The sequence below is a fragment of the Cajanus cajan genome, chromosome 6 (assembly GCF_000230855.2).
Source record: "Cajanus cajan strain Asha chromosome 6, NIPB_CcT2T_4, whole genome shotgun sequence".
NCBI lineage: Eukaryota > Viridiplantae > Streptophyta > Magnoliopsida > Fabales > Fabaceae > Cajanus > Cajanus cajan.
This window is the reverse complement of record NC_138522.1, coordinates 3,805,666-3,833,517: the sequence shown is the minus strand read 5'-3', so window position 1 is coordinate 3,833,517 and position 27,852 is coordinate 3,805,666. Positions and strand designations below refer to the sequence as shown.

General features: G+C 35.9%; 2 protein-coding genes across 2 annotated transcripts; both read left to right on the top strand.

The window, feature by feature from the left end:
- The first annotated feature begins 4,628 nt into the window (after positions 1 to 4,628).
- Positions 4,629 to 10,413, top strand: LOC109795895 (uncharacterized). Its single transcript, XM_020355455.3, has 3 exons — positions 4,629 to 5,179; positions 7,149 to 7,220; positions 7,913 to 10,413. Exons 1-3 carry the CDS (start codon positions 5,011 to 5,013, stop codon positions 10,060 to 10,062), a joined length of 2,391 nt encoding a protein of 796 aa, XP_020211044.2. The 5' UTR covers positions 4,629 to 5,010; the 3' UTR covers positions 10,063 to 10,413.
- Positions 10,414 to 15,650: 5,237 nt separating this feature from the next.
- On the top strand, positions 15,651 to 17,408 carry LOC145949418 (uncharacterized). The gene has a single exon (XM_083059382.1). The coding sequence runs from the start codon at positions 15,651 to 15,653 to the stop codon at positions 17,406 to 17,408; it is 1,758 nt and encodes a 585-aa protein (XP_082915508.1).
- Positions 17,409 to 27,852: the final 10,444 nt, after the last annotated feature.

Genomic DNA, 27,852 nt, shown 5'->3' with positions numbered 1-27,852 from the left:
GTTAACCCCTCTCCTCCTCTATTTTTCCCTTTTGTGTCACCCCTTTCATTAAAATTCCTTCCTTTTTTCTCTCATAGTTTAAACCAAAGGAGTCCAATATCATTTGGGGTCACATTAATTGTCCACCTAATGTAATTCTTTATAAAAATGAGTGTCATTTATTATATATATATTTTTTTAATTTTAAATCTTTAAAACCCTTTCTTAATTTCAGACTCTTTTATCAAACCACTTTCTTATTATTATTTTTATATAATATTGTTATTATAATATTATTTTTATAATTTGGAGATTATTTGGGTGTGTGATATTGTTGGGAAAACAATTCAAATTTTTAAATTCAAATCTCTAAGATAGTATTTAAATTTTAAAAGGTATTGATTCTTTTAGGATATTATTTAAAATTGAAATATATTGTATTTGTTTTAGAGATTTGTTTCCTCTTTTAAGATTACAATGTAAGGTCAATAAATAGAGACTCTTGAGATGAGAATAATTATCCGACCTGTAGAGAGGGTCACCGTCTTAAATGAAAGAGGAGGTCATATGAAAGAGAGTTTTTAAGTTTCTCTAGAAAACTTGTAAATGATGATTTTCAAGGTTTGCCAAAAAACTTATGAGGGAGGGGTTTCCAAGTTTCACCCACCCACAAAACATATGAGGAAGAGATTCTTAAGTTTAACCCACAAAACTTGAAGGGAGGATTTTCAAGATATATGTAACACATTTTGAGATAAATAATGAACATCCTCGTGGACATAGACATGAGGGGTTGAACCACATTAAATAAATTTGTATGGACTTTTCTTATTTATTTTATGACACTGTTTTAATGTGTTTCTCATCATTATTGTGCATAAAAAAAAGATTTTTTGTTCTCAACAGGTATAATCCACGTAAACAAGCTCGTAATTTAATCTTGACTCATGATATATACAATTTTCTTTTTACAAGTATACTTTCTTTAATTTTTAAAAAAAAATCCTAAGCTATCCATAATTTTTTATTTCTTAATTTTTTTTTATTTTACACTTCCAACTTGCAATTTGCTACTTTTTCCCTTCTTTTTCACACTCCTCTTTTCTTATATATCTTTTTTCTTCAGTTTTTATATGTATCATTTTGTCTTCCTCCAATTCCCCACTTATTTAAATAGATAGTTTTAGTTCTATCAATTTTTATATTCTTTTCTTCTCTCCTCATCTCTTTCACTTTTTCACATGCACCTAGATTATAGAATTGGTATGCGACAATATTATAAGTACGTTTGGTTTCCTCAATAGTTTATGCTGAACTAGACGCACATTTTTTCTTCCAACCTTTCATCTCCCTTTGCACATCCAAAAACCTTAACATTAAATTTAGTGTCATCAAAAAGACATTTTGAAATACTAATTTCACTATTTTAAAATACTTTTTCGGATAATGAAATTAGTGTTATAGAAACTTTTTAGAATTGTGTTTTTTACATATTTTTGGAAAATATTTTCCATAAAACTAATTTGCTGTTTTGGAAAGTACTTTTCGAAAGTATGTAAAATAACACATTTATAGAAAACACTTTCCAGAATTATGTAAAAAAACCTTTCGAAAAGTATGTAAATTTACTATTTCAAAAATAACTTTTTGAAATTATGTAAAATTAATGTTTTTGAAAAATACTTTCTGTAATAATAAAATTAATATTTCGAAAAGTACTTTATAGAAGTATGTTGTTTTACATAATTCCAAAAAATATTTTTTAAAATGATAAATTTACTGTTATAGAAAGTACTTTCTAAAAACATGTTAAAAATCCAATTTTGAAAAATGTTCTTGGTTACCATTCAAAAAAGTATTTTCTATAACATTAAAATTATTTGATGTGTTTTTAAGACGTATAAATGAGGGAAGTGCTTTAAGAAAAAAAATGCACATTTGATTCAACATTTTCGACACTATTGAGAAAACCATATGTGACTATATTGTTGTTGAAAACTAGTTATACGTTCCGGGTGCGTGTAAAAACTAAAAAAAGGAAAGAAGAAGATAGTAGTGATAAAACTGAAAGAGGAGAGGAAAGAAAGTAATATAAAACTAAAAAAAATAAAATTATCTACCGAAATATGTGAGAGTGGAAGAAAGATAAAAAGATATATGTAAAAACTGAAGAAAAAAAATTATTAAAAAAAGAAAAAAATATTAAATTAAATATTAAAAGTGTAAAATTAAAAAATTAAAAAATATTTTTAAAATTTAATTATTTGTTTTTAAAAAATATACTTATATAAAAAAGAGGTATATATATCATGACCCTTTAATTTTATACCAGCCCAATTTTAGGTTCATCACTTTTTTTTTCACGTGCTAGCTCAATAAGGCCCAAGTGTCCGACACTCTAATTGTATGGTGACTTCGTTGACTGTCTTCCTCTAACATTATTTTTATTCTAGAATATTGCATAGTTTGCTTATTAAAATAAATTATCATTATTCTCGAAACATAAAATAAAATCATTGTAGATTGCTTCAAGGGTGAGACAATATAATGCCAACGTGCAATAATAGTAATGAATATCACTCAATGCACATTCGGTGATAATTACTTTATATGCATCCAAACCCAAATATCTGTACACATGCACACAAATATAATTAGCTTTTGGACCTGTTCTTAATCAAGGAGATTCCAATTCTCACTTACCCAAACACTTGAATTAAACAAAAACAGCCAAGTGTATTTTTATTTTTAATAATACTTGTTGTTAGTACAAAATATTCATGAATTTTACCATTATTATTTTTGTCAAAAAATTTGATCTAACTATTTTTAATATTATTCTTTATTGTATTTTTAAAAAATGGAGTCTAATTTCACTGACAATCATTTGCATTTGTGTGTGTATTATATCCTCACCCACCAAAAACTTGGTTCTACTTAGATGGCTCAAGGAAAGCAAGGGAGGCATGGCCCCATTGAGAAATGCAGCAGAAAATTAACTAACCGGCCAACCAAGAGGGTCATTATAAAATTCATGGAAAAGCGTAGGGATAACATGACAGCAAATTATGATCAACACTCACGCTCCAAGGGAGACACTGTGATACACTTCCATTTTTCCTTCACTTCTTTGTACTTCTTGTTATGGTCTAAACTCTAAAGTAATAGACAAAAGGTGTTAACTGGATTTCACAAATTCCTTACTATTCAATATTCATGTGGACTTCTCTTTTCTCAATACATTACGTATAGTACTACTTCAGAAAATCCCCATCATATTAGAAAATCATACATTGATTATAAGCTAAATGTTTTAGAGGGAACTTGTTTTTCAAAATCAATAGATATTAAAAATATGTAGTGTCTCTTAGATTGGCTTAAACTAAGGGTTACTGTGCCATTGACTTTTTTTTTTTATTCCTTACAAATCTCTTGATGTAGAAAAGGAAATATTACTAGGATAAAATACATAAAGATTCCTTATCACGAAGATAAAATAATGGCTTCATTATCTATTTGCTATTGTGAGATTTTTCTTCTTCATTATTTTTTAAATTTCAAAGTTTTTTTTTATTCCATTTTGGAGCTTCGGTTGTGCTAATTGGATCTCTCTAATTTTGCTATACTCACTATTTTATCTATTTGGATCTCTCCATTTTAATTCTATATAATATTTAGTTTAATTGAATTAATATTTGTGACAAATTGAATACGAAATAGTAGTGAATAAATGCATACTACTAGGCTACTAGTTAAAAGAATACAAAAATATTTGAATTAATTGGCTTAAAAAATACTATAATTGCATCAACTTAACTAGAATGCTTGTGGGTAATTAATGTTGTTATGATAAAAAAAACATTTAAATAATATATTTTTACTATGAATGAATGAAACTATATTAAAAGGATAAATTATAAATAAGAAACTTGGTAGATACAACGATTTAAGTAAATTTGAGAAATGTTAGTAAAAGAGAAATATTAATGTTTAATCACTCTTACGCTATTTGATATTGAATAAAAAAATTTTAAAATGTTAAATTTTATAGTCTTATAGTTTATTTAACGAGTCTGTCTTAATCTAATAATAAGATTTTTCATTTTCATCCAGTAATAGAGAAAATAATAATAAATGAGTGTTTAAGAATTTTTTTTTATAATTTTTCATGTTCGAAATATTATTTTAAGTACTATCTTTTTAATATTTCACTTACAACTGATTGAGATTTATTAAAATTATAAATTTTGGTGAGACTTAAATTTTTTTCTAATTTAGATATAAACTTGATGATTTTATTGACGATTAATCTCCATTAAAAAATCAGATTGATCATCTTTTAGTGAAAATTTTCTTTTTAATCATTTTTTTTCTTTATACACAATATTAAAATAAAAGACCTTATTTAAAAGGATAAGTTAGTATCACTTGAATCAATAATTTGTAAGTAACTAAACTTAAAATAATAATTTTTAGAGACAAAAATAAAGAATAGAAACTAAAAAAATGTAATTAAACTTAACATAATCATTAAAAAAAGGTAAAATTGAAAGTGTGTGCAAAGTGCGAGGTAATTATTTTCATATTTCGTTAGAATGTAAAAGGGGTTTGGAAGTGACGCGCTTGGGGATAGGAAAGTGGAGGAGAGAAATTGTGAGACATCATTATCGATGGGACCAACTGCCAAGAAAGAGCTATGGCCTATGGGTTGGAGACAAGGTCATTGGGTTTTCCGCAGCTTTTTTTATTTATAGCTTCACATCCTGTCGTTGCCAACGCTAATGCTCAATGTTTTATACTTTTCTTCTTCCTGTTATTGTTGCTGTCTCCTACAATGTCTGAATCCGCAACAGTGCTTCATGTTCCCAACTTGTAACCACAACCACAGCACCAAAAAGTAAACTTTCCCTTCCCCACAAGAGAAGAGAAACATAAGCTGTTGTGTTGTTTCAGCTTTTAGAACAAGATGTCACCTTTGTCGTTTTCCTCTGATAATGCTTTGAGATCTACCACGTTGTTGGATGTCGTCCCATGTTGTTGTTGTTGTTGTTGTTGTTTCTCTTTTGGCTGCATTGTCATTGCCTGTCACCCTCCTCAGCCATTGCCTCTCCTCGGTTGAGCAATGTGGGCTTCGAGCTCTCGGGGGATATTGGAGTATTGTCCGTGAAAGTTTTCAGCTTTTGGGTCGCGATGCAATTAGGTGAGTTCCGCTTTCGAATTGGTTTTTGAATTTTTGTTGAGAATGTGTTGTGTTTTGTTTTGCTCAATGGGGTTTGTTTATGTTGACATGGGTCAATTACTATATAAAAACATGTGAACATATTTATCAGTTTATCAATAAGGTATAGCACAATTGTTGGTAGATAGGTGGGTTCCATTTATAGGGGGTTCGATTTTGTAGTATGGGAAAGACTTTGTTGGGGAAAACAAAATTCACTTTTTACGCATGAAAAAAAATTAGTTTCTGACTATAGGTCTAGGTCCCTTTTCCCTAATCCAATGGGTTGGTCTAGGCTAGTTACCCACTCACATATTGTGAGGATGATCTACTTAGTGAGAAACTTGTGTTCGATGATGCTGTGTGTGTAAATTCATCGGACTAGCAGCATTCACAGTACCGCAAACGAGAATAATCTAGTTCAGTGTGACAAGAAAAAAAAAGGTCCCTTTTTCCTTCTTTGTTGGCTTTGTAGTGAGATCAAATTAATTTGGAAGCAGGCTCTTGGGTGGTTTTGTATGACTTATCTGATATGTTTTTTTACTTGAACGATTCATTTGTCTTCTATTCTCTAGAATTAATATTGGTGTGAATATGACAGCAACTTCCTTGCTTTTCATTCTAGTGATAGCAATGTGGAGGTTTTACTCTTTTGTCCTTTTTTTTATTTTTACAATAAAGTTCTTGTGTGATGAATACTTTGTACCTTGAGATGTATGTGAATTGTGAACCAACTAAAAAAGAAAGATGACAATAACAAAATGTAGACTAAATACGGCAAGAAAACAGAAGGATTAAAAAGTAACTTTGGTGTCTCACACTGTAAAAATTGGCTTCCAATCAATGGAATTTCCGCATTTATTTTTATACAATGATGGATAAAGATTGTGTTATGCGTGCTTAAGCCACGGTAACTGTGATCGGGCTTGTGAAAACAATGTCAGTAAGTTGGGATAAAATTAACTCATATAGCCGTGCATCCCTTATTTTTCCATCTACTGAACACTGTGATTGCAGCACTGTCAATCACTAGTTGCTGCAGGAGTTAAAGCTTTTTTTCTACTATCTTTTTAAGTCACTTTATATATTGTAAGCTTTACTACTGAATATTTGTAGGGTCAGTTCATTTTTTATTGGCTAAATGTATTTATTAATAGGGGTGATGGGGAGTGAAGAAAAATTAGGACCTTTTCTTCAATCAAGTATACCAGTCAAGTCAACTTGTCAAGTAATAAAATAGTGAGTATAAGGGATCATTTTCACAGAAAAAATTATACAAGTATCAACTGCCAAAATAATACTACTTTTTGTTTTTGGTAAAAGCCAAATCAATACCATTTGAGCAAATCAAAATCAATTCAAAAGATTAAGAATTAAAAACTATTGCTGAAAAAGAACAGTTCATAAATTCCACTGACAAAACAGTTCATAAATTCAAATAACATGAAATAGTTATTGTTCTGCAATTATTGGTGCAATATTGCTTTCCCCTACAACTTCACCTGCTTGTTTCCACTTTGTTGTTGAAGATAACACTCTTTTGTATAAAATTAATGGAAAAGAATTTAGTTGGGAAAGGGGATAATTGAAACCAACAAGAAAAAAGGAAAAAGAAAATATACAGTGTTTATATTTGAAGAGAAAATGAGTCTTGAGGAATAAAATTTATTATTCTATTTTTGTGTATGTGTACTTTGTTCCTTGTAGTTGTAAGTTGTATCAGAGAAAAGAATTCATCAATCTAATGCCTCAAGAGTTGAAGGATTAGTACTAAACAGAAGTGTTCTCAAATGCAGTTTCTGTTTTTAATGCAATTGGAATTTGGGACACTGAAGAAGGCTAATAGTATTTATAAATAAAGATTTGCTTTTATGGCAATGCTGAATTATTTATTTGGTCAGTGGATATAAAGATTTATCTGATGCTTAACCGTATAAATTATGCAAAACAGGTTTTCTACAAAATGGATCGGATTTATCTCCAGGAAAAAGTCTGGATGGAAGTTTCAGGAAATCTAACTCTGGTTTGTATTAATCTCTTTCTTTCTTTCTTTAATCTCTGTCTTGAATTGGGGGTATTTTCTATCTTTCCAATGCTATACCCTTCTCACACTGATTTTATAATGTTGGCTCAGTGACCTATTCGTGTTTAAGAAACTATGAGGGATAATGATGTCTATAGTGTGTTTGGGTTGATGTTGAAACCCAAAAAAACGCACGTTAAACTTAAAGCAAGTATCTCCTTACTTCTACTTTTTAGCATTGGAAAGCGAGAAAGATCAGTTACGTTATTTAAAACACTTTCCCAAACATACACCAAGTAGTTGTAAACTTCAATGAAATAACAGTGTATGGTTGAAGACTATTAACAAACGTGTATGGAAAGAAAATTTTGATGAAACACAAGCTTGGCAATAAGTAGTTAAGTACATACCCGCAAATACATATATTGCTATTAGCTAAGTGTTTTTACACTGTAAATGCATCTCTAATGATAGTATCATTCAAATACTTGCTGGAGGCATGTGATATATTTTCTGGTTTGGTTCTGCTTTGTAAGCTTTTTCCTTTTATCATTTATTATGTTTTCGTGCTTCAGTGCTTAGAAGTAGCTTTACCAAGTAAATGTAGTCCCCCCCTCCACCCCCACCCCAATAATTGCTAATATTCAGTTTTTACTATTTTACATGAGTATAACATGATTGCTATATTGCAGTAATTTCTGCTAGTACTGTCTCTGGGACCTCAGGATTGAGCAAGTTTCTTCCTATTTCCAGAAGAGTCTTAAAGGGGCTCAAGGAATATGGAAGGAAACTGGTTGACTTGGAGTTATTCACTCAATATCTTGAGGAGTGGGTGCTGGAGAATCTAAATGGTGATTCAACAGATGGAATGCAAAGTTTTCGTTCTCCCTTCACAACTGATGAATTGTGTAAACTTGATTTGGCATTAGAGGGGGTTCCATTTCAGCAACTAGTTCGTATGCCAATCTTCTCTGATGTTTCTGATGAGCTTATAGAAGACCAATATTTGGCTGCAGAAGATTACCTTCATGCCATTATCATTGGACTCTGGCGTACATTTTGGCATAAAAGTGGACCACTGCCATTATGTGTCTCTTGCCCCTCTCATATTGGTTCAAAGTTCATTAGTGTTGAAAAGGCTATATCAAGGGGCAGGCTGAGGGAAATGCGTGGTTTAGCTTTATTATCAAAAACTGCCACTGATTCAAAATTTAGATGGGATCATATGGTAGAGTTTGCCTTATTCAAGCCAGAAGTATTCTTGGACAAGGATTTAGGAATATCTGCCAGCACTATTTGTGAAGCTCTCTTTTATGGTTTCCATGTTCTTGTTTCACGGAGTTTGAGCAAGATTAGTTCTGTCAACAGTGACTCAGTTTTCCTTCTAGTTCTAGATTCTAAATGTGGAGCAGTGATGAAGTTCAGCGGTGACCTTGGCAAACTTGATTTATTGAATTCAAGCGATCCATATCTATCAGTGGCTGAATGGATCAAAACTTACACTGAAATTTGTGTTACCCCAGTGGAACCAATATGGAACCGATTAGGAAATCCTAACTGGGGGGACATAGGAACTCTACAAATACTATTGGCAACTTTCTACTCCATTGCACAATGGAATGGACCTCCGCGAAAATCAGTAGCCTCATTGATTTCAGATCATAGCCTTCGCCTTCAGAAGCGCAGAACAGAATGCTGCATCATTGAGACTGAAAATGCACTGGTTCCTTATTATGGGACAACTGAACATCAAGCAGGGGAGATTGTTGAGCTTGATCAAAATGAATTATTTTCAAATAACCGAGCATCACGGCTGAAGCTCAAGTGTGGTGACATATTGGTCTTGGATGATCCACAGCAAGGACAGAAGAGTTTCCAAATTCATGATTCTCTAGTAGGAGGGTACTATTATCTCTACAGTGCAGTTTCTCCTGATCATCCCTCAGAGTTATTGACTTTATATGTAGGTGCTCATCCATCTAGACTTGAGCCTTCCTTGGAGGATATGAGCCTCTGGTACCAGGTGCAACGCCAAACAAAAGTTCTAAACATTTTGAGGAACCAGGGAATCTTAAGCAAATACTTACCTGAAATTGTTGCCTCTGGTAGGATTTTACATTCTGGACCCTGCAAGAAAGAGAGCCCTGGGGGAAGGTGTGATCACCCTTGGTGTGGAACTCCAATACTGGTGACATCTCCTATAGGGGAGCCACTATCATCTGTAATTGCCAATGAAGGGTCATTTTCTGCTGACGAAGCAACGCGCTTGTGCCGAGACTGTCTAGCTGCTCTAAGAAGTGCAGCCATGGCTAATGTTCAGCATGGTGATATTTGTCCAGAGAACATAATACGTGTAGTTGGAAAACAAGGTCTTAGAAACCAAGCTAATATGTATGTCCCCATATCTTGGGGGCGTGCCGTGTTGGAAGATAGAGACAGCCCTGCTATAAACTTGCAGTTCTCATCATCTCATGCACTTCAGCATGGGAAGCTGTGTCCCTCTTCTGATGCTGAAAACGTTGTCTATATCCTCTATTTCATTTGTGGAGGAACCATGTCTCTACAAGATTCTATTGAGTCTGCATTACAATGGCGAGAGAGAAGCTGGGCAAAGCGTTTGATCCAGCAACGTATTGGTCAGGTTTCTGCTCTATTGAAAGCATTTGCTGATTATGTGGATAGCCTTTGTGGAACTCCATACCCTGTTGACTATGATATATGGTTGAAAAGGTTGAACAAGGCTGTGGAAGGCTCAGCAGATAAAGGTAAAATGATTGAAGAAGTTCCCATAACATTAAGATTAGAGGATGCTGCTGAGTCTTCAAGAGCTTCTGTCCCTTAATTTGATGCTTGGAGGGCCAGGTTTTGGTGCTTCTTTTGTAAATTGGAATTGAGGAATTCAAATGCATTTTATTTTAGGACTTTAGGTTCTTAGTGTTATTATTTTGGTATCTTCTTCGGCAACGTATATGTTGGAGTGTTTACTGGTTTTTTGTCTGTTGAAATCTCATTACAAAATTCATGCCTGTTACAAAAATTGGCTGTATATTGCATCCATTGGATTTGACAAATAGAGAGGTTAAAGCTGGTGCATTTGTACACACAAGGTTTTAGCTTTTTCGTTTTGATCAATGTTGTGATGAAATGTTCAGGTTGTTATGAACTTCAGTATATTCCAAAAAAGAATTGTCTATGTACTATATTTTGGTACATTTAAAGCTGCAAAGGAATATGTACTAAATGCAAAATATACAACGTTCTCTTAATGTTAATATCATCTTTGCTAACATGGCAACTGTTGGGAGGTTATGACTTGTGTGAGAAGAAAATTGTATATGGTAATATATAATAATACCATTTGTCTTTGATGATCTTTTTTCTTTTATAATGCGTTGAGGGAGACATTTTGATGACCTCAACTTCAAAAATGGGAAGAATGGATCTTGAAATGAAATAAGAATATATCCGCCAAAAGGTTGTCATCTGATGAATTTTGACCAACTTAAATAAATTAAAAAAATTATATTTTTAAAAAACTATTTTTGGAAATGAATTATTTTGTCGCATTAACAACAATATAAATAGAACACTTGGTCCTAAGTGTTTTTTTTTTTGTTGGAAATGGAAAAGAAAATATACGTAGGCTAGTCATGACATTTTACGTGTGAACTAATTTAGACAAAAAAAGGAGCGTTTTTTATGTGTAGAGCAAAAGAAACAAAGCGTTGGGCGTTTTTGATCCCAAACCATGTTCCTTTCCAACCAGGCAACCACAAAAGAATGGAGTTTTCATGTGTTCGACACTGTGTTTACCCGCACACGCCAATTTCTATCTTCAATACCTTCATATACTAACATTATATTAAACAATGTTAATATAAATTTTATTGATTAAAATATTTTTTTGATTTATATAATATTACTTAAGAAATTGTATTGGATTAGGATTTTGAAACACAATTTTAGTATAAAAACTTCAGTAAATTTTAATGAATTTTAAATTTTTTTGTGGGAATGTTAACTTTTAAGATTTTAATCAACACTTTGTAATTTAAAATTTAATAGATTTTAGTGGATTTTGATGAATTTATATTATAAAATTTTAAAGGATTTTATGGACTTCATAAGAAACATAGATTTGTAATATTACAAGATTTAATTAAAAAAAGTAAAACTAATATAATTTTTCTATTTTTAAAAAAATAATTATTTCTATTTTTTGACAAATGATTGACTTTAATATTTTTCTAACTAACATTTATTTACATGTTTAAAGTTATATTAGTCCTTGTGTACTAACATATTCTCTTTCATGCACTTAAGTATTAATACTATGTTTAAAATTATAGTTTTTGACCTTTCATTAACTAATAGCATTGAAGACGAACATTCATCCACTAATTTAATTGAAAATTCATCAGAATAACATTATTTGTAAAAACAAGTTATGTAATATTACATATTTATATAAGTTCAGTTTGTGTTTTAAATAGAAATAGAGACTCTAACTTAAAAATTGTGAAACATGATTTAAAAATACTATATATCCTCTTAATCACATTTGTAAAGGATGCATGCCATAAATTGAAAGCTTCATTGGGTCATTATCATGACCTACAAAGTTCTTTTAATATACATTTCAAAATTTTATATTTCAATATTAAATTTTATTAAAAGAAAACATTTAAATAATTAAATTTTTTTAACAATAGATAATATTTAATATTACAAAAATAAATTTTAATATTTAATTTTTTTTTAAAAAACTAAATATTGATCAATTATATTTTAATTTATAGATAAAAAAAAAGGATTGAAAGATAAGAAGTGATAATGAGAGAGATGAAAAGAGATAGATAAGAAAAAGATAGCGAAAGAGAAAAAGAAACAAGAAAGGCAATAGAGAATGAGAGGAAAAAAAATGAGACTAAGGAAAAAAGAGATAAATGAAAGAAGTGAATAAAAAGAAAATGACAAAATGAGACAAAGAAAAAAAGGAGAGAGAAACAAGAATGACTTGAGAAAAAAAGAAAGAAAGAAAAAAATAAAAGGCTAAAAAAATGTGCGATGATGACATTGTTTGATGGGTAAATTACATGTAAAGTATACTAAAAAGTCTCACAAAATCAAGTATTTAAAATAATCTATTGAAATCTCAATATTTTTTTTTAACACCAATAGTCTTTTTTTAAGTAAAAAAAAAGTTTTAATTGAATATCACTAAATTTTAACAAACTCCTAAAAGAAAAATTTATCGTCTTAATTGAATATCACTGTATTTTAATGGACTATTAAAAAAATCTTGATTTTCACAACTACATTACTTTTTTATATTAAAAAAATATTACTTAAACATCATAATACTTTTTTTTTATAATAAAAAGGTTTTTTTAAAATTTATTAAAATCTTAATTCAATACATTTCCATTATTTTATCTTTTAATCTTTACCGTTTAAATTTTTTTTTTGTTCTTCTACTTTTTTTTTTAAATTCCTATTGTTTGGACCAACACTGAGTGGGGAAGGGGGGAATTAGGAGAGGAGGAAACATGAATTAACTATGTTTATAGTTCCTACAATATATTTATTTTATGTTTTTAAGTTATAATTTTTTGAGTTTGTTTTGGTCTCTATAAAATATTATTTTTCAATTTTTTCGTTGATATAAAATGTAAATTTTGATAAGATTCCTATATACCATATTTTATGATTTTAATCATTAATTTTTTTTATAGATATTTTTCACATCATCAATAAATAATGCCAGAGAATAAAAAATTATAAAATATAGTTTTATAAGGACCAAATTAACATTTTATTATAAATATTAAAATTATAATATGTATATATTACGGTGACTAAAAACATATTTAAGTAAAAAAAATATATACAAGAAAATATGTCATTTTTAATAAAAATAAATATTTAATTTTTATTAAAATTATATGTATTAGTGAAAAAAAGACCTTTGTATATTAATTCTTATACTCGCAGGTTTTTATCCTTTTGATCTTCTCGTTAATTTTTTGTAACGTTACCTCCTTTATGTTGACTAGCAGGAAAAATGTATTTCGTATTTGCATTGTATTAAAAAAAATATAATAAGGAAAAAAAATGAGAAGTTACTCATAAAAAAAGTAATTATTGAAAAATAAATGATAAAATGGTACATGTAAAAATAGAAATCAAAGTAGTTATTGAAAGTGGTATCCCCTTTATATATTAGTATTAATATAGATTTATTAGTTTCAATCTTAAATTTGATTAAAATTTTTTTTTTAATTTTTTAAAATAAAAGGGTATAATGATAAAAAAAATTAGAGACCAAGGTGGTTACTGAAAAAGATATCCCCTTTATATATTTATATAGATATAACAAATATATTAATTCAACTTTATGTGTGATGTTAAATTTATTTTGCTGAAATTATTCTTTTAATATTTTGTGTCCCTTTTGTATCCCCATCTGAAAAGATCATTGTTGAGACAATTTTTTTGTCTCACAAAATTAAAAATCTCTACCACGTCAATACAAAATTGATATCACAAAAAAAATCAACAATAAAAACTAAAATAATTAAAAAATTACAAGTATAAAACTAAAAAATAAAAAACAAGTGCAATTATAAGATTAAAAGATCATTTTAATCAATTTTATTTAATAAAAATGGTTTATTGATATAAAAGTTATAAAAATGGTTTATTGGTATGAAAGTATATTAAAGATATTATATTTAGTTATATAACCAAAATAAATTATAAAAGTAAGGCAACCCTGATTTAGAGATATCTTTTAAAATTTAGAATGAAATTCAAAATTTTTTAAGGGTAGAAACCTTTATGAGTTTAAAGTTTACTAGAACCAGACTCAATTATATTTTTTCAGTTAATAATGAACAAGATTCATTAAAAAAAATGTTCCTATCCATTAACCGATGATGTTGAATTTGCCACTGTTGTCAACGCATCATGGCCCACGGGATCTGACTTAGTAGGCTTTTTGACCCACTGAGACCTTTCATATCTGTGTATTAAAAAAAATGATGATCATAACGAAAGATAATCTTATGGAAAATCTTACAATTTTTTTTACAAGCATGAACTTACTTTCTTATGGATAATCTTATAATGGTGGATTTTAATAGCCATCTTATCGATTTTCTATTTCAAAAATAAATACTTTTTAATGGAATTAAAGATTTATTTAAAAACTTATTTCTTAGTTGATAAATTAACGGACTAAGATTTTATATAAGTAAAAAAAAATACATTATTTATTAAGTATTATACAAATCTTTAAGACAATGATACTCTATTTATTTGTAAATACTTAAACATATTGATATATTTGTCAAAAAAAAGTTAGCACTTATATAGGTTATATACCAATACATAAACTTTTTTTTTAATCAAGATTAAGTAAGAAAAATTGGGTCTAAACGAATTAAAATTAAGTAAGCTTATATAATTGAAGTTGATTTTTGTACCGTCTCGGTCGGGGGCCGATCTGATCTCCTTAACGGTGATAGGACATCAACAGCCCTATACTCGGAAATTACCCGACTTGGCAACCAGGCCCTAAAACCTCTCGCCTTATGGGCACTCGGAAATAAGGTGACCATGATTTCCTACTCGGTATTAACCCGATGTAGGGTTCAGTAAAAGCCTATTCGGTCATAGCCCGATTAGGCTTAGCGAGCTCGATTCCTCTTGCCTACTAGGGAACCACTCGGCACTTATCTCGTTGGATTTTCGGTATAGACCCTGTCGGTCGGACCCCGACTAAGCTCGTTCCCGTTGATCTCGCATCATCGTGATAAGAACGGTTAGGGAAATCTCTTGATCCTCGGGGTCTAAGAGGCCCACGAACAACGCACCATAAAGCCTGAAACCCTAGAATTGAGACGACAGAACACACTTTTGAATGCTCTGGCTTTGAGGCACGACCTAGGAAAAACCCTAGTCCACCCCTTGGCCGGAACATTTTGGCGCCCACCGTGGGGCTACGGTGAAACTCTTCCTACGCCCCGAGTCTTACGAAAAAACCTACACTTTACCATGGCGAGAGGCGGCAACAACAACAACAACTCGCAACCCCCTACCATGGAGGAGATGATGGCCATGATCAATGGTTTAAGGGAGGACAATGCACGATCCAGGGAGAGAGAGGAGGCCATTCAACGCGAAAATGAGGAGATAAGGAGAAGAGCCGACGAGCTGTAGGCCAGAGTAGCGGCCAGTACTAGGACTGTTGAGGAGGACGTCATGTTGGCGGTCCCTAGGGACTTTCTACCATTTTCGGAGGCCATAGAGGCCGAGATGATCCCTAGGGATCATCGGATACCGCAGATCGAGCCTTTCGATGGAACGCAAGATCCCAGTCAGCACTTGACAGACTTTCGGGCTCAAATGTTAATCTGTCGAGGGAGCATGGAAGTCCGTTGCAAGTTGTTCATGGGCACTCTCAAGAAGGCGGCGCTCGACTGGTTTAGCGGTCTCCCGGATAGGGCGATCACCGATTTTGATGTTTTCAGCCGGCTCTTCATGGCGCAATTCGCTGCTAACAAAAAGAAGCCGCCGATCACATCGGATTTGTTCGACCTCAAACAGCAACGCGAGGAATCTCTGAAAGATTTCCTGCAAAGATTTAATGAGGTCGCTTTGAGGATAGCATCATTAGACGAGAAGATGGCGGTTATCGCATTCCAGAAAGGTCTGAGGTCTGGGGCTTTCGACATTGCACTCGAAAGAGCGAACTGTCAAACGATGTCGGAGGTAAGGGCTTTTGCTTTGAGCCACATCAAGACGGAGGAAAACCAGATTGTTAAAAGGGCGGCTGAGAACCGAGAAGCAGGAGGCAGCAATAAAGAGGGAAACAAACATCTCCGACCTCGGTCAGACTGGAATAAGCGGCGCGACCGGTACAGTGCGAAGGAGGGCAATTACCGACAGGCCGATCATGGTGGTCGGTCAAGAGGCGAGTGGATGCGGGGCGATGAAGAAGAGAAGTTCACTCCACTCACTGTTCCCAGGAGACAGATACTCCACAATGTTAATAGTGCCTCGCTGTTTGAGTTCCCAGCGGTGACGGAGCGTCAGTTGGGCCCTTTCAAAACCGCGTGGTGTGAGTTTCACAGGACTCACGGGCACACAACTGAAAATTGTTTCGTTCTGGGAAGGCAGATAGAGCGGTTGATCAAGGAGGGACGACTGAAGGAGTTCGTAGCGAAAAAACAGGAGGGAAGCTCGTCGGATAGGCGACCCAGGGGTACGCAAGATGACGCCGGGAGGGATAGGCGTAAAGAGAGAACTTCTCCCGGAGGCGTGCCAGCAAAACCGTCGGAAGCCCATCAGCAACCAATCCATGGGGATTTCAACACCGTAGCGGGGGGCTTCGCGGGTGGGGGAATTACCTCTTCTGCACGAAAAAGGTACACTCGGTCAGTGCTCACCTTATCGGAGTTCCGGCGACCTACTCAGCCAGTGATTTCGTTCTCGGACTCAGATTATGAGGGAGTGGCCCCTCATGAGGACGACCCCGTCGTCGTATCGGCAATCGTCATGGGGTACAACGTGAAGCGTGTATTGATTGACCAGGGAAGCTCCGCTGACATTTTATTTTGGGAAACTTTCGAGGGGATGAAGATACCTAACGAACGACTAATCCCTTATGCAGGAACTTTAGTTGGTTTTGCAGGAGACCAGGTCATTGCAAGGGGATATGCCGATCTGGAAACAACCTTTGGCCAGGGCGCTCAGATGAAGACGGTGGTTGTTCGGTATCTGGTGGTCAACGCGCAGTCATCCTATAGTATATTGATCGGCAGGCCGACCCTGAACAAGCTAGGAGCGGTGGTGTCTACTTCCCACCTGAAGGTGAAGTATCCGTTGCCGAATGGTACTGTGGGCACTCTCCGAGTGGACCAGGAGGTGGCTCGGAAATGCAATGGCGACAGTTTGAAGGCACGAAGACGATTGTATACGGCACAGGTGGAGCAGGAGGTCCACTCCATCGACCTAGACCCCAGAGTGAGCCATTTTGATCGCCGACCAGCCCCTGCGGAAGACATTAAGGAGGTGACGTTGATGGAGGGAAAGAAGGTGAAGGTTGGTACATCCCTCAGTCAGGAGGATGCCGAGAAATTGGTTGAAGTGTTAAAGGCGATTCGTCTGGGCAAACGAATGTGAGGAAGCCTTCTTAGAACTCAAAAGGTCGCTAGCATCGCCGCCGATACTGACGAAGCCGAAACTGAATCTTCCCTTGTTGGTTTACATATCGGCATCCGACCGAGCAGTCAGTGCAGTGTTGGTCCAAGAGCAGGAAGGCACCCAGGTACCGGTATACTTCGTGAGTCGAGTCCTACAAGGAGCAGAAACGAGGTATCAAAAGATTGAGAAATTGACACTTGCGATATTGGTGACTGCGCGGAAGCTAAGGCAGTACTTCCAGAGCTATGAAGTGATTGTGCGTACGGACCATCCGATTAGACAAGTGCTACAGAAGCCAGACCTAGCGGGAAGAATGATGAAGTGGTCTATAGAACTATCGGAGCATTCAATTAAATATGAGCCGAGAGGAGCAATCAAAGCTCAAGCGCTAGCCGATTTTGTGATGGAGCTGACCGCGCCCGCCGATGAGGGAGAGGTCGGAGAAATGCAGTGGATCTTGTCAGTAGATGGGGCATCAAATCTCGGGGGAAGTGGAGCAGGAATCGTCTTGGAAGGACCGGGAGGAATTTTGTTGGAGCAGTCGCTGCGTTTTGAATTCCGAGCAAGTAACAATCAGGCCGAGTATGAGGCATTGTTGGCTGGTATGGCATTGGCAAAGGAAATGGGGGCGACAAGTTTGTCAGCACGAAGCGACTCTCAATTGATCACGGGGCAAGTAGCAGACACTTTCCAAGCGAAGGACCCTCAACTGGCTAAGTACCTGGAAAAAGTTAAGTTTCTATCGGAGAATTTTCGAGAGTTCACGCTTAACCACGTTCCGCGAGAGCGGAACTCGAGAGCCGATCTCCTTTCCAAGTTGGCTAGCACGAAGAAGCCGGGAGCCACTCGATCGGTCATCCAGGAAACCTTAGCACAACCCAGTATTACTGAGCCTCAGGGGAGTGTTCTTTTCGTCCAAGAAGAGCTCGATTCGTGGATGGGACCGTACATTGCATACCTAACTCGGGGAGAATTGCCAGAGGACAAGAGAGAGGCTTCGCTGATACAGAGGGAGTCGGCCAGGTTCGTGGTCATTAATGAAAGACTGTACCGAAGAGGATTCAGCTCTCCCCTGTTAAAGTGTTTGATGTCGCAAGCACAACGGGTGATGGACGAGATACATGGTGGAATGTGTGGGAGTCACATTGGAGGACGAGCATTGGTGTACAAAGTGGCGAGGGCAGGCTACTTCTGGTCGAGTCTGAGAAATGACTACGTCAACTGGGTTCAGAAATGTGATGGATGTCAAAGGCACGCAACCTTGCGTCACTCCCCGGCTAAACGACTTCACTCAATTCTGTCTCCCTGGCCATTCAACAAATGGGGCATCGACATCCTCGGTCCGTTCCCGATAGCCGTGAGACAGTTAAAATTCTTGATAGTGGCCGTGGACTATTTCAGCAAGTGGATCGAAGCGGAGCCGGTAGCGACCATTTCAGCAGAGAAGGTAAAGACGTTCTTATGGAAAAATGTTGTATGCAGATACGGTGTTCCTCAAGTGCTGGTATCGGATAACGGAACGCAATTTGCAAGTTCGAAAGTCCGCGAGTTCTGCCGGGGGATTGGAATCCGAATGACGTTCACCTCTGTTGAGCATCCCCAATCTAATGGTCAGGCGGAGTCGGCTAACAAGATAATTCTAGCAGGGCCAAAAAAGCGTGTCCAAGACTCAGGCGCTTCTTGGGCGGAGGAGCTTCCCCGGGTACTATGGTCGTACCACACAACAGTGCATTCCTCGACCCAGGATACCCCTTTCAACTTAGTGTACGGGACGGACGCCATGATACCGATTGAAGTTGCGGAACCTTCGATACGTACTACGGCTTTTTCGGAAGAAGAATCCGACCAGGGAAGGCGAGTTGATTTGTACCTGATTGCTGAGACAAGAGAAAAAGCAAGGAAAAATCAAGTGGCAGCCCATAGAAGAGCAGCTTTTAAGTACAACACGAAGGTTGTTCCGAGAGAGTTTGTGGTGGGAGATCTCGTTTTGAAGCGCGCTCAGGCGGCGCAAATGAGGAACAAGCTGTCAGCCAAGTGGGTCGGTCCTTACAAAGTTGATGATGTTGTCGGCAAAGGAGCGTACCGACTGAGGACCTTGGACGGAGGAATAATACCGAGGACGTGGAACGCGGCGAATTTACGTTTTTATTATAGCTGATCTCTTTGTATTAGGTGCACTCTTTTCCTAACTCAGTATTTTGTCCCTGTAAAAATGTGAGGGGTTTTTGCTGAGAAGGTTTTTAACGAGGCACCACATCTCAATCCTTAATAAATGTCTTCTCATTCATAATTTTCATGACTTTTAACATTTGCTATTTTGAAGATAAAACTCGTGATTGTCGGCAAAAGTCCGGCTGGGCGAGTATAAATAACTCGAAGAAACTCGTGATTGTCGGCGAAAGTCCGGCTGGGCGAGTATAAACAACTCTCAAAACTCGTGATTGTCGGCGAAAGTCCGGCTGGGCGAGTATAAAAAATCGAAGAACTTGTCATTGATCGGTAAAAATCCGACTGGCGCAAGTATAAAAAATAGTAGAACTTGTCACTGATCGGTAAAAATCCGACTGGTGCAAGTATAAAAACTCGAAGAACTTGTCACTGATCGGTAAAAATCCGACTGGCGCAAGTATAAAAAATCGAAGAACTTGTCACTGATCGGTAAAAATCCGACTGGCGCAAGTATAAAAAATCGAAAAACTTGTCACTGATCGGTAAAAATCTGACTGGCGCAAGTATAAAAAATTGAAAAACTTGTCACTGATCGGTAAAAATCCGACTGGCGCAAGTATAAAAAATCGAAAAACTTGTCACTGATCGGTAAAAATTCGACTGGCGCAAGTATAAAAAATCGAAGAACTTGTCACTGATCGGTAAAAATCCGACTGGCGCAAGTATAAAAAATCGAAAAACTTGTCACTGATCGGTAAAAATCCGACTGGCGCAAGTATAAAAAATCGAAGAACTTGTCACTGATCGGTAAAAATCCGACTGGCGCAAGTATAAAAAACTCGAAAAACTTGTCACTGATCGGTAAAAATCCGACTGGCGCAAGTATAAAAAATCGAAGAAATTGTCACTGATCGGTAAAAATCCGACTGGCGCAAGTATAAAAAATCGAAGAACTTGTCACTGATCGGTAAAAATCCGACTGGCGCAAGTATAAAAAACTCGAAGAACTTGTCACTGATCGGTAAAAATTCGACTGGCGCAAGTATAAAAAAACTCGAAGACGAATCTCGCCATCTTAATGATAGGAATTTATCCGACCAACCACATATAACTGGTTACGGAGATTTTTCACTTCTTTTCACGATTCAGTATTTTACCATATAGACTACGTAAAGAAAGCCATTTTTAAATTTTTATGGATAAACAAACTCGGAGTTCGACCGACTTACTTCGTGAGAATTCGCAGCTCGGAAATTTTCCATGTCTGTACGACTCGGTACTTGGCCGACTATCTTTGTAAAGATTACGTTTAGCTTTGGAAAAATTTCTTTTTAAGTTAGAAAAATCATCCACTCTTTATAGGAGTCGGAATTTAGGCGATTGCCCTATTGAAGTTTATATATTTGACCTAGACGATTGTCCTATTAAATATTTGAAGTTTAAAATATTTGACTTAGGAATTTGTTTAGTTATCTTCACAAATCGGAATTTATGAACTCATGACTTTGGTTTTAAACATGGAAGACTTTATGTATATTTATCATTCTTACTAGACATTAAGGCAATACTTAATTCAAAAACCATCATTGTGAACTTAGAATCGTAATGAATCGTAGTGATTTCTTGGAGACCGTAATCAGAATCCGATTGTATATGTTGCACTTGGATAAGATGGATCTCGGCCCTTGGCAGATTGTTTACGCGAGTATACACCCTGGGAGAAATTTTATAATTATCGTAAGGATCGGAATTTGACAGATTAAGGTCACATCACTTTTTAAAAAATTTTCCACCCTATTGAACTTGGAATTTTGCCGAATAGGCTTGGAAAATGTTTATTTAACTCAGAAATTTTCTAGTTCAATCTCGAACTCGGAATTTTGCTAAGTATGCTTGGAAAATTTTTACTTAGAAATTTTTTCTCGTTCAATTTTGAACTCAGAACATCGCCCAAATTCGTTTAGGTTATCTAATAAGTTAGTAAATAAATATAAAATGATATAACGGAACATTTTTATTAATGATATTATGCCGTCCAGGTTGAGGAATGGCCGACCTCACCTCGCTCCCCGATAAGTCTCGACCAAAATCGAACCTGGGTTCGAGCTCAAGACAATGAAAGCCCCTACGCCTTACAGGCTTAGGGCTGGAAGGCAAGTGTGTTGTCCTATACCATAGAGGTCAGAATCCGAGTTCCTCTCCAAAGAGCACATTGTCTCAGAATATCTCCCCTAATTAGGGAACCAAATTATTTCATTTTTAACTCGGAATGTGGGCGATTCCTATCCCTTATTTTAACAAAAACTTCTAGTTAATCATTTCAATTCGGAATTTAGGCGATCACTCAACGCAAACGTGTTAAGGCTTTTCCAAATCGGCAACTGGGCCATTATGTGGTTAAATCCAACGAAAGTATTTTCCAGTTCTTGATTCGGCTTTTGGGCGATCACTCAACGCAAACGTGTCAAGACTTTTTCAAATCGGCAAATGGGCGATTAAATGGTTAAATCCAGCGGAAATAATTTTCCAGTTATTGATTCGGCTGTTGGGCGATCATTCATCGAGTTCAATTATTTATCTACCTATCTGACCCCGTATTGAAGCAGTCGCTTTATTCATCGAGTTCAATTTTTTAACTTAGCAATTTCTTCATTGCAACTTTAAACTCGGTTTTTGGCCGAAGATCTGTATGAATGTTCCTTGTTAACTTATAAATATTCCTGTCCGAGTTTGAGCTCCTACCAAAGGGTAATTACTCGAACCAAAGTTCCACTCACCAGCATAAACAAGTTTCTTAGCGTCATTTCAGAAGTCGGAATCGAGGGGATTTGTTTGCAAACTATGGATAGTTAATTTAGAAATTTCCCATTTGGTTAGATTCGGAGTTTAAGCGACTCATCTTAGTCCAAGAAGATTATCTTTAACTTAGAACATTTTACATACCACTAAAGCACTCGGAATTTGAACGAAGTCATATTGGCCTAACTTAGAACATTTTATAGTCGTTAAGACACAAGAAAAAGTATCACACATCCAAAACATCAAAATTCAATACAAAGAAAACCTAGAATATTAGAGGCACGCATAAGTTTCCACGAAAAAGGGCTAACGTAAAGCAGGTTCAATCATCTTCTGGGGGATCCATTAGTTCCCCATCCACAATTTCCTTGAAGTAGCCGAGCCCACTAAGGTCTATGTCAGCATGGAGAAACTTCACTTGACTTGTGGCGGCATCGAAACCTTCAACGAACTTCTTCAGAGAGTCCATCTTGGCCGCTTGAAGGTCGTTCTGAAGCTTCTCCACTTCAATTTTCATCATGGACAAATCACTCTCGAAGACGCTAGCAGCATCAGCCGACTTATCCCGAGACAGGCGCGCCTCGTCCAACTCTTTCTCCAACACCACTTTCTCGGCAGCCCAAGCTTTCTTCTCTTCCTCAAAAGCACGACGACCTTCCAGCAGTTTGTCTCGTTCGTTGGATATCCACTTGAAGTCGGCCCTGCTTTTACTCAAGTTGTCCTCCAAAGAAGAGAGTTTTTTTCCCTGCACCTTGGAGTCCCTCACTAGCCCCCGAATTTTGTCTTCATTGACGAGGAGAGAACCGAAAGACGGTTGGTTAGGGACTCAATTCCCTTTGCAATTGAGAAAGCACTCATCTTTTCTAAGTCGCCGCGGTCTCCCTCAAGCAGATCCGTTCCGCGAATATGGGCGCTGTGATTAAACTTTTCATCCCAGAAAGAGGCCACGCCACTACGCTCGTGACCATGATCCACTGGATCCCAATTTTCGCCGAGGCAAGCACTAATAGTCCTTTCAACGGATTGGACCTCGGTATCACCCTTATCAATCTCGGTGGCTACCACTGTCTCCAAGTTCACCACCGAGACGGACTTCTCGCCCTCGCGCCGACGCTTGTGTGAGGATTCGCCCACACCCCTCGCCGCAGTCACAGGTTTTTCAGTCTCCACAACCTTCTCGGTCGCCGATTCCCCGACCCTGGCAACTTGGGAAGCTTGCTGCTGTTTCCAGAGCTTGGCCAATTCCCGATTGCTCATACTCGCCATCCTATCTGCACGATGACCAAGTAAACATTATGTTATAACGAAAAATAAAGCATCACAAAGAAACAATAAGGTACAAAAGGGGCGATCGGCGAGAAACCGATTACCTATATATATTCTCAATTCATGGGGCCTACTTTCTAAATCTAAGAGTTTGGCGGTGTTGAAAATCGTTTTCAATTCCTCAAGTTTCCTAACATCCTCTTGGTCCTTCTCAGGAACCTTGTCAGGACTTAACCCACCACATGGCTTAGTTTTCTCGTTCCAATACAAGGGATACCCTTTAAGTAAGCCCTCGTTGCCAGGTGTACAACGAACTCGGAAATAGGATTTCTTGAAGTCCTTATAGGACGACTGAAAAAGTGTTAAAATTCCCCGACCCGATACCCCATGGACGGACACCCAACCACTGCGTTTATTGATACGACTTTCAAAAAAATAAAAAAACTTTTCTACAGTCGGGATTAGCCCGAGACCCCCACACAAAACCTCAAAAGCTCGGATGAACGCCCAACTATTAGGGTGTAATTGAGTAGGTGCCACATTCAAGGCGCTCAGGACCCCTTTTTGGAAATCGGAAAGTGGCCACCTAACCCTAAGCTTAGAAATTAGAGTCGCATAGCAAAACGTAAAATGCTCAATGCCATCACCCCTAATACACACAGGCTCCCCATCCACACAAGGCTCACAAACAAGCACATTATCACCCTCAATACATACCACATGCTCCCTACAAAAACTGTCCATTTCAGCCCACGAATTCATTAGAGATGAGCAACGAAGCACATCATCCTTAACCCACTTATACGCGTCTCCATAACTTATAGCCTCCATGGTATAAACAAACTTGAACTACAAGGGGGAACTAAAAGGTCCTCTATAATCAAGAAAGGCCAAAAGGGGATTAGATAGGCGTACCTAAAGACACAAAAACGACCCTTTCTCACTCAACAAATGTCACCAACACGCCGTACACCACCGCGCACCACCGTAGTTCTCAAATGGAGCAGAGGTCCTCACCGGAGAAGAGAACGCAGGTAGAAAGAAAGGCAAAGGAATTACAAAAGAGGAAGGCTACCCCTATTTATAAGAGTCCAAAGGTCGCGCGTGGAGTTGGGAAACCCAAGGGTCGCAGCGCGTGTATTATAAGAGTCCAAAGGTCGCGCGTGGAGTTGGAAAACCCAAGGGTCGCAGCGCGTGTGGAACGTTGCAACCCTTAACCCAAGGGACAAAAAAAAAGGGGGGGGTGCATACCATTAACTTTAGCAACACGTTTGGCCACGTGGCACAGTCATTATTCGCACCCCTGCAACGCCGATTTTGCAATAAATACATGTCCTTTCTCGAGTAAGGTGAAGGGACACCCCCTTTCAGGTTTTGGGAAATTGCGGTCTCACGTGATGAGTTGGGGTATCGCAGTATACCGCCCAGGTCGCCATCCGACCTGGTTTTCCACTCGGCAAATACACAACCAAGTTGCCAGGCCTTAAGCCCTTTCGCCTTATAGGCTCAGGGCTGGAAGGTAAGTGTACCGTCTCGGTCGTAGACCGATACATATTCTCGGCCTATGTCCGATGCCGTTAAGATGTATACTTGGTTTAGCCTTATCGCCTTACAGGCTCAAGGCTGGAAGGCAAGTGTACCGTCTCGGTCGTAGACCGATACATATTCTCGGCCTATGTCCGATGCCGTTAAGATGTACACTCGGTTTAGCCTTCACGCCTCACATGCTCAAGGCTGGAAGGCAAGTGTACCGTCTCGGTCGTAGACCGATACATATTCTCGGCCTATGTTCGATGCCGTTAAGATGTACACTCGGTTTAGCCTTCACGCCTCACAGGCTCAAGGCTGGAAGGCAAGTGTACCGTCTCGGTCGGGGGCCGATCTGATCTCCTTAACGGTGATAGGACGTCAACAGCCCTATACTCGGAAATTACCCGACTTGGCAACCAGGCCCTAAAACCTCTCTCCTTATGGGCACTCGGAAATAAGGTGACCATGATTTCCTACTCGGTATTAACCCGATGTAGGGTTCAGTAAAAGCCTATTCGGTCATAGCCCGATTAGGCTTAGCGAGCTCGATTCCTCTTGCCTACTAGGGAACCACTCGGCACTTATCTCGTTGGATTTTCGGTATAGACCCTGTCGGTCGGACCCCGACTAAGCTCGTTCCCGTTGATCTCGCATCATCGTGATAAGAACGGTTAGGGAAATCCCTTGATCCTCGGGGTCTAAGAGGCCCACGAACAACGCACCATAAAGCCTGAAACCCTAGAATTGAGACGGCAGAACACACTTTTGAATGCTCTGGCTTTGAGGCACGACCTAGGAAAAAACCCTAGTCCACCCCTTGGCCGGAACAATTTTGAAGTCCAAAAATAATATAAAAGTGTGTTGAAAAAAAGATGTTATTCGGGGAAATATAGCATATGTACCCCCAACAAAACCATTATATTTAAAAAATATATATTTTTGACTTTAACTTTTGATCTTTTTACAACAAATATCAAATTATCACTGAAATTTAGCCTAATTAGTAAAAAAAATTGTGAATTTTGTCAAATATTCTACAGGTCTTCAAGAAAATGAAAATTGACTTAATATTTAATTATTTAAATAATTTAGTATTTTACCAAAGATATAACAATCATCCTTAAACGTGTCAAGAATAAATTATGTATATGACCATAAATCACATGTAAAAAGAAAATATATAAGAAATATAATCATAATCTGATCATCATTTATTGATCTTAACTTTTTTTTTTTTTATAACTAGAGTTCCAATGAATACCCAATTCTATATTTTTTTTTTATTTCTCATTAAATTATGTTTATTAATTGTTAGCTTTTCATGAACAAAAATAAGTGTTTCTTATTTTGCCATTACTTTAAATCCTACACAAAGGTGACAAAACAAGTCACATTACCCAATATTCAAGCGAGCCCGGTTTAATTTAGTTTCTAGCCCTGTTCAATTTCGTAAAAGAAAAAGAGTAGTCTTTTAGTTCAGATCACAGTATAAATGTCTAAACTTAACCCAAACCCACATCTTAAACTTGGTGAGACTTGGACCAAGTCTTTTTAATTCAAAGTCTATAGTCCAACAAGTATGAAAATATCTAATTTATCCTTCAACGATTTAAGATATAATTTTTATTAATTATTACATCATTTAATAATTTTATATTAAATATAAATTTTGTTGATCCAATCACTTAATTATAATTTCATATTATATTGTATCTATATATTAAATCTTGTTAAAATTAAATAATAATTTAAAAATAATCATAAAATGTTCATAATTTAGTATATTTTGAAATGTATATTACATTAATTTTATTATATAAGAATGAAATATCAAATTATCTTACATTAATACAAAATTTTGTATATATAATTTAAGAGTAACGAACTTCCAAACTAATAGTAAGTTTAAAAAAATATATATTTAATAAAAAATTATTGAACAATGTAATAATTGATAAAAATTATATCGATAATTGTTTGAATCCTCTTCCTGTGTATACTATTACAAATGTCATTTGAAAACTCAAAATTAATGTTTTGTCATGCTATTTGTGACTACATAAATAGAGACTCAATTTTGGGGTCTACCTATATTCTAAGAAATCTAAAATCGTCTTTTAATTTAATAAATAATAATTTTAGAAAATAAATGAATTAAAGGATTTTTTTAAATTAAAAATAGAGTTAGTAACAAGAGATGTATTATGTATATAACATTTGCCTTAATTTAATAACATTGTAGTTCATTATTGTAAATCATAAATAATTTAAATTTAAACATTGTGTATATAACTAAAGATTTTATATCTTTTAAACATTATTTTTATGATAGTTTTATTTATTATAGTATGTAAATATTTATTTATTAACTAAGAGAAATCAACAATGTAAATACTTAAATTAGAAAACTAATGTTGTATCCGAGTAATCTAACTAAATTATAAATCATGTCGAAGGATTAGAGTTCTCTAATTACAATTTTATGCTAGGATGGATCTACCTTAGTAGAAGTGGGAGCAAATATCTCCACTAAAATTTTTATGTCAATTGTTTTTATATTCATATTATAATAAAATATATTGCTTATTATGTTAAAAATTATGTACCTCATTATCTTTTGTGTTTTATGTTGTAAAAAAAATTATATTATTTTTGAAAT